Source organism: Dermochelys coriacea, chromosome 20 (assembly GCF_009764565.3).
Source record: "Dermochelys coriacea isolate rDerCor1 chromosome 20, rDerCor1.pri.v4, whole genome shotgun sequence".
Classification (NCBI taxonomy): domain Eukaryota; kingdom Metazoa; phylum Chordata; order Testudines; family Dermochelyidae; genus Dermochelys; species Dermochelys coriacea.
In genome coordinates this window covers 1998504-2010302 of record NC_050087.2, presented here as the reverse complement: position 1 = coordinate 2010302, position 11799 = coordinate 1998504, and the positions used below count along the sequence as shown (strand labels likewise).

The following is an 11799-nucleotide window of genomic DNA, read 5'->3' as shown; positions in this document are numbered from 1 at the left end:
TCTTTACCATCACCCCTGGCTGATTCCTCTAAGCCTAGGGCTCCCTTGCAAGAACACCACCGTTGTCTCTCAAACGTCTTTATTACAGTAGAAGTTTATAAAACACAAGGATGGGGAGGATGCACAGACTGGCTATTTTCCCCCCTGCTGGGCAGCAGTTCTCTTTCACAATTACATGAGCAGTAGACAGCTGACAGGGTAGCTCATGAGACACTTAGACCCCCTCCCTCCTCCCAGCTCAGTTGCCTCTCTCTCTCCACCCAAAAAAAAGATAAAGTCCAAATACCGATTACAACTAGGGAGAGTAACTTAATCCATGCAAGGGGCTCAAGCAGTGGCTGGTCCCTCGCTTGCGTCGCCACCCTAGTTCACAGTCAGGACAGCACCTTCACGCTGGGCTCATTACTTCTTTGCCAGAGCAGGAGGCTGTTGGGATGGATCCTCTCTTCCCTCGCAGCTGGCTTGGCAGTGCTGGGCTCGCTGAGTCTTAGTATTTGTTGATGCCAAAGACGCGCACGCCATGGAACTGAGGCAGCTTGGGGAGGAGGACGCTGAGGAGGGACGTTGTGTTGATTATAAAATGTGCAGGGTCGTATTTGGTATAAAAGCTGGTGAGGAGGTAACTGGAAGAGAGACAGAGGCAGGGTTAGTTCTGTGGCCATCCAGCTGCCGGCTGGGGTGAGGGCACATGAAAGCTATTTCTGAGGCTTGATTGACAGCAGAAGCGGCGATGCAAACTTCCCAGCCAACGCACCTCACGCCTGATGCAGAACCATTTCCCCAGCACAGGCAGAGTTCAGTCACCAAAGCCCATGCTGCCCTTGGTGCCTCTGTGCTGCCAGCCATAGGGCCAGCTGCTAGCAGTCAGGGTGCTCAATGCACAAGCCTTCAAGGACTAGCCTGATGCCCACTGGTTCGTTTCAGGCCCGAGAGCTTGTGCCCTCCAGCTGCAGTAGGCAGAGGGCAGTCACCTAGCTAAGGCATGCAGGGCTCTGGCCAGTTCCATTGAAAAGTGACGTACTCTATAGCCGCGGTTGCTTTCCCTGCGTACGGGAAGGCCCAGCATATGCTAGTGCCTCAGTATGGCTTCACGCACACAACAGCAATCCCATCTTCTCCCTGAGCCACTCATGCCTGCTTCGCTACGGCTGGAGCTCTACATAGTGTGCTTCTGGTCTCCATGGGCTACGCAGGGGTATCGGAGAGGAGGGGAACTGCAGTGAGCCCCACTGAGTGCCTGGGAGCTGCAGCTCTGGGCAGGTTTGGAGCACTCCTACCATAGGCCCCCTCCAGAGCAGGCAGGTCCTGGCAGGTCAACAGCTGACCTGCCGCAGCAGAAACGGACACTCACAGAACTACTGGCGAGATGCTGAGGAACTTGCGGGAGGAGGTGCACTGCATCCCATAGTCTATCTGTTCCCAGTGTGTGAGCAGGCGATCCTTGCCCTGGTCCGGCGTCTCAAACGGGGTTCCTTTCACAGTGTGAAGAAACCAGTACATAACCTGCAATTTCCATGGTGAGAAGGGAGGATGTAAGGAGAGGGCCTCGGTCCTTTTACTGTTGTATCATTAAAACAAGAGGGGGGCAGGGATTGGAGAGGAAACAAAGCTAGAGGGCAGCTGAGCTGTGGAACTCATTGTTACAGGAGGCCAGAGTCAAACACCACGTCTGGGTTTAGAAAAGGGCTGGCTGGGTAGGTAAGTTCTCCCTAGGTAAAGTGACTTGCCTAAGAGAGCGGCAGCTGGAAACAGAACTCAGGAGTTCTTGCTCCTAAAATAGGAAAAGGATAATGAAATGTCATGTGTCAGGCCATAGCTGATCATCAGTGGGGGTCAGGAAAGTACTTCCTATATCACCTTAAGCTTTCCCAAATACAGCACCCTCTACTACATCTCTCCAAGTGCTGACCCAGCAGGGAGGGACTGGGTCTCATCCCAGCTCCTCCAGGCCCAGTGGGCAAGGGCCCAAAGAGCCGAGTCTAACCCTGCTCTTTCTAGTAGTGCAGGAAAATGAGCCAGAAGGCTGAGATTTGACTCACCAGGTTGTGTATAACATTAGTGAGGGTCCAGACCACTGGAATGCTGAAGAACGGGATGCTGAGGAGAATGATATGGAGAACTCCCACTGAGATCACGTAGGCCAGCCAGATGCCACGACTGTTCATCACTCGGGTGTTGGGATTCACCTCACTGTGGGCCACTCCAACATTCATCCTGAAAGAGAGATGGGTGTGGGAGAAGAATCAAATGTTATTCATCTGAGATGACAAGGTTTCCTGATTCCGCCACGCGCCTGACTCCATCCTTCCTCAGGATCACAGCTTTCTGCAGATGCCCATTCCAGGTTTCTTTCTAATACTTTGTTCTTCTGCAACATCTTTCAGCTAAGGGTCCCCAGATGCTTTATAAACATTAATGCATGAATCATCACAGCCCCTGGACTGGTTGGTAAGTCTCTGTATCCCCATCTTATGGGCAGAACATCAAGTCACAGAGAGGGGAAATGACCGGCCCACGGCCACAAACTGAGATAGCGGCAACAAGAAGTAGGACCCAGGCATAGCTGCCTCCTTTAGCCACTAGACCCCACTCCCTGCCCAAGGCTGGGGAATAGAACCCAGGCATCCTGACTCCCAGTCTCCTCCCTTCCCCTCCATTTACCACCCCACTCTCATCCGCTGTACGGCATTTGTTAGTGACTCTGGAAACCCCACAAGCAAAGCTGAAATAGGGACCCTATGAGTTGTTTTTGCTCTGTAATTCAGGTCTTAGTTTCTCCCCACCTTTATGGCCATGCTGCCCTGCCCCTGCAATACCTACTGCTCATCCTGCATCCCATATGTCTTCCTCCCCCTGTTCCTCCTATCAGCCCTTATATGGCCCCATCACCCCTTCCAGTAGAATAATGTCACCAGCTTGCTCCTTAAATCACACTTTTCATCAGTGGATCTCAAAGCTCTTTACAAAGGAGGGCAGTATCATGCTCCACATTCTATTGATGGGGAAACTGAGGCACAGAGCGAGGAAATGACTCGCTCAAGGTCACCGAGCAGGTCAATGGCAGAGCCTGGAACAGAACCCAGGTCTCCTGAGCCAGAGCTCTAGCCACTTGTACCTCTATAGGGGTTTGAGCACTGCCTCCCTGTCAGAAATGGGGCCCAGGACTGGCTTCTTGCAGGAACCACTAGACCCTGCTCTCACCCTTGCTGCCCTCTATAGGCGCCCCTGCCCCCTACCATTGCCACACCCCCCATCAGTGCCCTCCCCCACCGTCCGTCCCGCCCCCTACCATTGCCACGCCCCCATCAGTGCCCTCCCCCACCGTCCGTCCCGCCCCCTACCATTGCCCCGCCCCCGTCAGTGCCCTCCCCCACCGTCCGTCCCGCCCCCTACCATTGCCACGCCCCCATCAGTGCCCTCCCCCACCGTCCGTCCCGCCCCCTACCATTGCCCCGCCCCCATCAGTGCCCTCCCCCACCGTCCGTCCCGCCCCCTACCGTTGCCCCGCCCCCATCAGTGCCCTCCCCCACCGTCCGTCCCGCCCCCTACCGTTGCCCCTCCCCCATCAGTGCCCACCGGGCCGCCCCGCGCCTACCGTTGTCCCGCCCCCCACAGGTCGCCCCGCCCCCCATTGTTGCCACGCCCCCATCAGTGCCCTCCCCCACCGTCCGACCCGCCCCCTACCTAGCTTCCTGCCGCCCACCCCCAGGTGCCCCACCCCCTACGGGCAGGCCCTTCGAGTCGCTCTTCCCCCTTCAGAGCCCTCGGGCCCCGATAACGGGCCCCCCGGCGCTCACCCACCTGGCGGCTGTTGCCGAACCTCCCCACAGCTCCCCCGGCTCGTCTCCAGGAAGTTCCACGGCCTGCGCCTCACCCCCGTTGCCGCCCGCTATTGGCTGTCCACCTCGGACGTCTGCGCACCTATTGGTCATCGTCATCGCCGCTCACCTCTGTCCCCGCCCCTCCCTCTGTGGCTCCCAATAGGAAGCCTCGGGGCCGGGCGCCGCTGGGCCAGTAGGAAGGCGCGATATTGAGGGGCGGGTTGGGCGCCCGCTCAGGAAGAGCGCGGGTGATTGGCGGGGCCAGGCGGGAGCGACCTGAGGAGGCGACAAGATGGCGGCGGAGACCGTGGAGCTCCACAAGCTGAAGGTAACGGAGGGAGGCGCGCCGAGGGGCCCCGGCTCCCACAGCGGGTGGGGCCTGGCGCTCGGTCTCCCTCACCGCAGGGCAGCCGAGGAGTCTGAGCCCCCCGCCTGCGGGCTAGGCCGAGCCCGCCCGAGCCTCGCCGTCTCCGCGCGCTGAGCTCCCGCCGGCAGCACGTGCGCGTCCCTTCCCTGCGGGCTGAGCCTCCCCGCGCTCCTGGGCGGGCTCCCGTCCTCGTGGTGCCTGCGGGGGCATCCCGGGGGGCCCCAGCCCCGAATGGGGGCATCCCGGGGGGCTGCGCCCCCCCCGACTGCTTTTGGGACGGCTTCGCCGCCCCGCCCCAGCCCCCAGCGGGTGCCCTAGCTCCGGGTCATTCCTCCGTTCCCTGCGCCGCTCCGATCCCGCTGGAGCTGTGGGGAGCGCGGGTGAGGCCTGCGTGTGTAGCAATGCACCGGGCCTGCCACCAAGCGCCGTCAGCCCCGCCCCCCCGTGCTTGTGAACTAAGGTGTTGGGCTCGGTGTCCCGTGGGAAGAAAATCAGGAGAAATTCACAAAACCCTGGGCCACTGATAATCTTCCAAACCCGTGGGCAGGACACCCACCTCAAATACTACTACTGCTGAGAAACCGCCGGGGAATGGGGGAAGATGCAGTCACTGGCATGGGACCTCCATAATATATTTGGGCTTCAGAAGTGGCACATCTTTTAATTTGTTGTGAGCTCCTCCACCTGTCAGTGTGTGCTTGCTGTGGCTTTCACACCCTAGTGTGGGCAATGCTCTACCAATGCTTAAATATGCATTACTTTCACTGAAGCAAAAGAATAAGGAAAGGACTGGATGACAGGACAGCTAAATATCAATCATTGCACACCAGGTACATATATTAACCTACTCAGAATAATCAACATTCTGGATTTTCTCCACATGTCCTCTAGTCTTTGTCGTAGTAAGAAATATCACCAAACCTGTATGATGCTAATAAACAGGCATTGTCAAATTTCTGCAGGGGAAGAAACTTGGACAGCAAGATGATTGACTGTAATATCTTGTGAGGATTGCGATTGAAACCTGTATTTAGGACTCTTAAGATTAGCCTGGGCAGAACACTAGAAAGAATTCATTAGGGGATAATCTTTCATTGGGCTCAGGCAGATGGACTGGATAATCTAATGACTCTTTTGTTTCTAACTTTTGTGGTTTCAGTAACATGACTGTGGTGTCGTACAGAAGGGCCTTTCATCTTAATGTCTCTGAAACAGTTAAACACAGAGGCAAATATTTTTATTTCTTAGATTTGGGGGGAAACTGATCAGAGGGAGATGAACTGACTTGTCCAAGGCATCAGTAAATCACTGGCACAGTTGAGGGTAGGTTCAAGGAGTCCAGACTCCCAGTTTCCTGCTCTAACCACTAGAACACACTCCTCTCAAAACCCAGCAGTCGTGACTCCCAGTCCCTGGGCACTAGGCATCATCTCCTCTATGCTCTTATCTTCAGAATTTTCAATTGACTATTACGATAACACTAATGGTAGCAAGTAATGATTGGAAGTTCTTCATATCTTGGGTATTTGGGGGTGAGTAGGAAGGTTTATATTTAAGGAGTATGACTAGAGAGATGTAATTTTTCTGCTGCTTTTATTTAGTGTGGGGTGTAATGTCTGCAGCTGTTTCTGTTCCAGTCCCCAGAGCAACTCAGAATCTGCAGGATGTAAAGCAGTTCTCAGGAGGAGCATAGCACAGATTCAGATCCTCATAATAATAATGTCCTTCTCAAGCTCTTTTTGTCCAAGGTATTGTGAAGTGCCTGTCTACAAATGGGAGAAATGGAGACACAGAGAGAATTACAGAAATTGTGATGAAGACATTCTAGTAGATTATCCGACTCCCTTCTAGTGCAGCACTGTTCCCTTCTAGTACATTTTTCTGTGGAATCCTAGATGTCCGTGGTAAAGTAAATGTCAAGGCTACACAAAGGGAACCAATGAAAAAGCTGAAAAGAACCCAGTCGTTGACTCCTGGTCCCCCCCAGCTCTAACCACTAGACTTAATGCCTTTTCTTTTGTCAGTGCCAATGCCCTTGGTTTATCTGGTCTGCTTGTTTTGATCCTTTTGCTTTGGTGGTGTTCCTCCTGTTCTTTGCAAACTTGAATGAATTAAGTATGCTAATGGAAAGTCTCTTTTGGTACGCAGCTTGCTGAACTGAAACAAGAATGTCTCGCCCGTGGCCTGGAGGCGAAAGGAAACAAACAGGATCTCATAAACAGACTCCAGGCCTACCTTGATGAACACGGTGAGTAACATGCTGGGCTGGAGCAAGTGTTGCAGATCAAGGGTCCCTCTAGCAAGGTCGACTCAAGGCCCAGCTGTGGCCTCTTTGTTTTTACAGGAATTTTGAACTCTCCCCAATTTTTGTAGGATTCTAGCTGTTGTGAACAGTCCCCGTTACATGGGCTTGCTGTGATATTCTTTCAGTAAGAGCTGTCCTGTGACTGTAGCCTCTCAGAATCTCTCTGATGAGACAGTCCTCAGAATTTTATTGGTGATAGGCCCAATTCATCAGGTGTTCCTCATGTGGAACTCCCACCCAAGTCTATGTATGGAGAGTGACTGTAATATTGAGTAATTCAAGGTGTATTCTTTTCTTCTTTGCTCCCAATTCCCACCCTCTAAAAATCCCCAAATATATGAAGTGTCTGTGTATACATTTTGTATAACACAGGCCACAGAGTTTCTCCAAAATGATTCCTAGAATGTATGCTTACATATTGTGGTGATGGACCTGATGTGAGAACCTGAATAGAATCTTTACAACATTAACTTACTTATTAGTGTGGAGAACATCAGCCTTCTAGGAATTAATCTCTCACTAATCTGTAGATTTTTTTTTTTTTTTAAATTCTTTTAGCTGAAGAAGAAGCAAATGAAGAAGATGTTTTGGGAGAAGAAACGGAGGTAAATCCTATTACTGTGAGCAGATTATCATACTGTCAATCTATTTTAGGTGTAGCTGTGTACCAGTTTGCCTGACGTCATCTGATCTTTGAGCAGTTTCCAGTCTGGTGGCAATGTACAGATTAATTACTCTATATCATGTCAACCACTGTCGTAATTGTGGGGAACTCCACCATGAATGAACTGTAGTGTATTTGACATTGTTACTAATGGGGTTTCTTGGGGACTGCATAATCGTGGTATATGGCTGACATTACAGAATTGGACTCTTTTAATACTAACCCTAAGTATGAAGTAATGGAGTTAGTTTTAGGCCTCACTTACTGAAGAGCTGATCTTATCAACTGGAAAATATTGTGCTTAAGAAAAGCGCCTGGATAGTGTTAGGAAAACTAGTCTCTTTAGGTATTTTTATCTACCCCCAAATGTCATATTTCTTGCTACTAAGTAAATAGATATCTATGTGTGAATATATATCCTTGTGGGTTTATTTTAAGTACCTAAAGTAGAAAAATATTCAGGTAAAGAAGCATAATGCTAAGTTTGGATCATATATGTTGTGTATGCTCTCTTTGCCAGCTACCTCATTGTGAGAATGTAGGGTATTGTAAACTTGAGTGTTCTCATCCGAAGCACATTTCCTATGTCCTCAGAAAATGTGGATTTTTTTATTTTAAGTATTAGCCTTGTCAAAACAAATCTAACCCACAAATATTTATACATAAAATAAATCACTTATTCTAACACTTATGAAACCTCGCTAAGACTTCATAAACAGACCTAGCATAAATAATAAGGTCCTTGAGCTTGCCCACAAGCCCAGAGGAAAAGTAGAGCCAAATAAATCAACTGTCAATGACATCTAGGTTAAATTCGGACCTGACATATCCAGGTGTAACTCTGCTGAAGTCAAGAGTTGCATCTTTGTATGCAATCTCTAGATTTGGCCCCATGTCTTTGTTTTTAAATACATTGTGATTTAGTTGTTTTTTATTGCACTTTACATTTTCAGTGTCCATAGAATTTTTGTTACTATTAATACTATAAATGCAGTTGGGGGAAAAAAGCTCTAATCCTGAAAACACGTATGAGACTTTACTCATGTGAGTGGTCTTCAGTGTTGCAGAATTGTGTCCCAGAATATTAGTGTGTGGAGAAGCCGGGGTAAATCTTAGCCCCTTATATCATTCACTCAAAAAAAAAAAAAACTAATCACGATTAGTCACAGTTTTAATTGCACTGTTAAACAATAAAATACTGATTGAAATGTATTAAATATTTTGGATGTTTGTCTACATTTTCAAATATGTTGCTTTCAGTTGCAACACAGAATACAAAGTGTACAGTACTCACTTTATATTATTTTATTACAAATATTTGCACTGTAAAATGATAAAACAAAATAGTATTTTTCAGTTCACCTCATACATGTACCGTACTGCAATCTCTTTATCATGAAAGGGCAACTTACAAATGTAGATTTGTTTGTTGTTGTTATATTACTGCACTTAAAATAAAAAAATGTAAAACTTTAGCGCCTACAAATCCACTCAGTCCTACTTCTTGTTCAGCCAGTTGATAAGAGAAACAAGTTTGTTTACATTTATGGGAGATAATGCTGCCCACTTCTAATTTACAATGTCACCCGAAAGTGACAACAGATGTTCGCATGCACTTTTGTAGCTGGCATTGCAAGGTACAGTATTTACGTGCCAGATATGCTAAACATTTCCATGCTCATGACGCTTGTTAAATAATGCGTTAATTAAATTTGTGACTGAACTCCTTGGGGGAGAATTGTATGTCTCCTGCTCTGTGTTTTACCTGCATTCTGCCATATATTTCATGTTATAGCAGTCTCGGATGATGACTCGGTACATGTTGTTCATATTTAAGAACACTTTCACTGCAGATTTGACAAAACGCAAAGAAGGTACAATGTGACAAACTACAGCACATGACACAAGATTTAAGAATCTGAAGTGCCTTCCAAAATCTGATCTGGATGGGGTGTGGAGCATGCTTTCAGAAGTCTTAAAAGAGCAACACTCTGATGTGGAAACTACAGAACCCGAACCACCGAAAAGGAAAATCCGCCTTCTGTTGATGGCATCTGATTCTCCTGATGAAAATGAATATGCATTGGTCTGCACTGTTTTGGATTGTTATCGAGCAGAATCCATCATCAGTATGGACGCATGTCCTCCGGAATGGTGATTTGAAGCATGAAGAAGCATATGAAGTGCATCTGGCAATGCCAGCTACAATAGTGCCATGTGAATGCCTGTTCTCACTTTCAGGTGATGTTGTAAACAAGAAGTGGGCAGCATTATCTTCTGCAAATGTAAATAAACTTGTTTGTGTGAGCGATTGGTTGAACAAGAAGTAGGACTGAGTGGACTTGTAGGCTCTAAAGTTTTCCACTGTTTTATTGTTGAATGCAGTTATTTTTTGTACATAATTCTACATTTGTAAGTTCAACTTTCTTATAAAGAGATTGCACTACAGTACTTGTATTAAGTGAATTGAAAAATACTATTTTATTTTTACAGTGCAAATATTTATAATACAAGATAAATACAAAGTGAGCACTTGTACACTTCTGTATTTTGTGTTGTAATTGAAATCAGTATATTAGAAAATGTGGAAAACATCCAAAAATATTTACATAAATAGTATTCTATTGTTTAACAGCGCAATTAATTGCAATTAATATTTTTAATCGCTTGACATCCCTATAATTTTCAAAATAAATGCCCAGAATATAAAATTCAGGCATTTTAAATTAACACTATCTGATCACTACAGATGGGTATAGTGACTACATTATGGGGTAAGCACTAAGTATAGTCTTTTTTTATGTAAAGCTTTCAGCTGTTTCCCAATGTATCTATCCTCGCAGCACCCTCCATACAGTAGGGTGTCTGTCATGTTATCACTGTTTTTACAGATGAGGAAGGTGAGGTAGAGGTAAAGCGACTTGCCTTGATCACCAAGGAACACTGTTTCGTAACCAAAACTAGAGACATGGTTTTGCAATACCTACTGAAGGTCAGCCGTATGATGACTAGACCTCAGCCCCCTCTAATAAATACTAACAAGGCTTTTGCAACAGATGTTATCCCACAGCGAGGTGCTCATTGACCAGGCTACACAGACTTGTGGGGAAGCAGAGTTTGTGCTGCCCTCTGAGTACTCTAAGGGGAGAGGCCAGCAGTGAGAATGCAGAAAGCCCAGCAATTTTAGCTTTTTTTTTTTTTTTTTGGATCAGGAGGAATCTTAAAGTACATTAAAATGGATAAATAGGTTCATTCTTGGGCCTCTTAACCTTTAGAGAGACTCTTTCCTCAGGTATTACTAGGGCAGCTGATGAAATGTAGCTGACAGCCCTCTGGTTTAAAATGAGATAGGTCTGGTGACATGGGGCTCTCAGGTTAATTTTCTCCTTGGTTTGCCAGAGTCCGAGATTGTTAACCTTCAGTAGATGTTGCAAAGCCTGTCTCTTTTCCCAGGGACGGGTGGAAAAGGAAAGTCAGATCTGATGTGCAGAGGTTCAGGGGGAGAAGGGTGCACTGACTGAGGACATTTTCTCCATTTGAATTCTGTATGTAGTGTGGAAAAAACTTGTTTCCAAGCACCTAGAGCTCTGAGTAGATGTTTTTAAACGATCAAAATCCATTAATGTTGACAGTGTCCCCCTCCAATGCCTCTTCCTTCCATTCACTTGATGGGAGTATTAACCTGACCCACTTTCTCAACTAATTGAATTACAGGAAGAAGAACAGAAACCGGTAGAGCCTCCTGCTAAAGAGGAAGAACCTCCTGAAAAATCAGCTGATGTGTATGTTTCTGTTACCCCCCTCAGTTACAGGGGGGTATGTCTGGGTGTGGAAACAGTAGCACTGTAGGAACACTCACTCGTTCCATGGAACCTGCTTCAAAGGAGTTGAAATCTACAAAGACAAGTATCATAGTTGTGTGTGTGGAGGGAGCTTAGTGGAATAAACATCAGGTGTGCAGTACCTTGGACTCCCTGGAATCACAGGTTCACATCCCAGCAGGGTAGGCTCTGCCCCTCATTCTCCCCTGGCAGATAAACTGACTTCCAAGAAGTTTAGATCTTTTGGAGGAGACTTTGAAAAGCAAGGCCCTGTGTGATCGCCAAACATCCCTGACACCAGTGAGAGCAGAATTCTGGCCTGGTGTCCTTGGCCTCACCTTGTTGTTGGACTGGCTACTGCAGTCCACCTCAGAGGCAGCTGCATTTCAGGGGAGCTATGTATAGTTTGTGAAGGATTTGGGGATGAAAGATACTATAGAAATGTGAAATATTCATCTGATTTCCAGTCAGTTGGCCTAGTTGTTCTCTTCCTTCTCTTGTGACAGTGTCTAAGCTGTATATTTCTCATTCGCTCAGGCGACCCGCAGTGACATGGAGTCGGATGGAAGAGGATCAGACTAGTAAATTAATCTCCTCACTTTTGCATCATGCCAACAAGTCACAGCACAGGATGTCTCTTTCCAGCCTTTTTTCCTTTCACTGTGGTTCCTAAGCATTTGCTTCCATAGCTCTGAGTTGAGTTTCCTTATTAATCCACAGACAGTTGTTTTCTTGACGTAGGGGGTGTGATTTAGTAGTTACTGCAGATATAGAATGCACAGGGTTTAGTGGCAGAAGGGAAATAGGAAATTAGCCTGCAA

At 47.5% G+C, this 11799-nt stretch overlaps 2 protein-coding genes across 3 annotated transcripts in view; one reads left to right on the top strand and one right to left on the bottom strand.

Annotated features, from left to right (window-relative positions):
* Positions 1–62: 62 nt before the first annotated feature.
* ORMDL2 (ORMDL sphingolipid biosynthesis regulator 2) lies at positions 63–3954 on the bottom strand. The gene is made up of 4 exons (XM_038378102.2): positions 3802–3954; positions 2040–2214; positions 1352–1503; positions 63–623 (listed from the first exon to the last, which is right to left on the bottom strand). The coding sequence occupies exons 1-4, from the start codon at positions 3936–3938 to the stop codon at positions 488–490; spliced, it is 600 nt and encodes a 199-aa protein (XP_038234030.1). The 5' UTR covers positions 3939–3954; the 3' UTR covers positions 63–487.
* A 56-nt stretch (positions 3955–4010) lies between these two features.
* The window catches only part of LOC119845624 (SAP domain containing ribonucleoprotein), a 49266-nt gene continuing 41477 nt past the window's right edge, over positions 4011–11799 (top strand). For both annotated transcript variants that reach the window (XM_038378101.2, XM_038378099.2), the window contains exons 1-4: positions 4011–4149; positions 6337–6436; positions 7052–7098; positions 10872–10939. In XM_038378101.2, the coding sequence (XP_038234029.1) occupies positions 4114–4149; positions 6337–6436; positions 7052–7098; positions 10872–10939 (251 nt within the window). In that variant the 5' untranslated portion in view covers positions 4011–4113. The remainder of the gene's footprint in view (positions 4150–6336; positions 6437–7051; positions 7099–10871; positions 10940–11799) is intronic.

What these genes read in the sequence shown, in the direction of transcription:
- ORMDL2 (XM_038378102.2), bottom strand. Translation starts at nt 3,938, where the DNA reads ATGACGATGACCAATAGGTGCGCAGACGTCCGAGGTGGACAGCCAATA. An exon ending in GGTTCGGCAACAGCCGCCAG is followed by an intron (nt 2,215 to 3,801) that starts GTGGGTGAGCGC and finishes TCTCTCTTTCAG; the next exon opens with GATGAATGTTGGAGTGGCCC. An exon ending in CTAATGTTATACACAACCTG is followed by an intron (nt 1,504 to 2,039) that starts GTGAGTCAAATC and finishes TGGAAATTGCAG; the next exon opens with GTTATGTACTGGTTTCTTCA.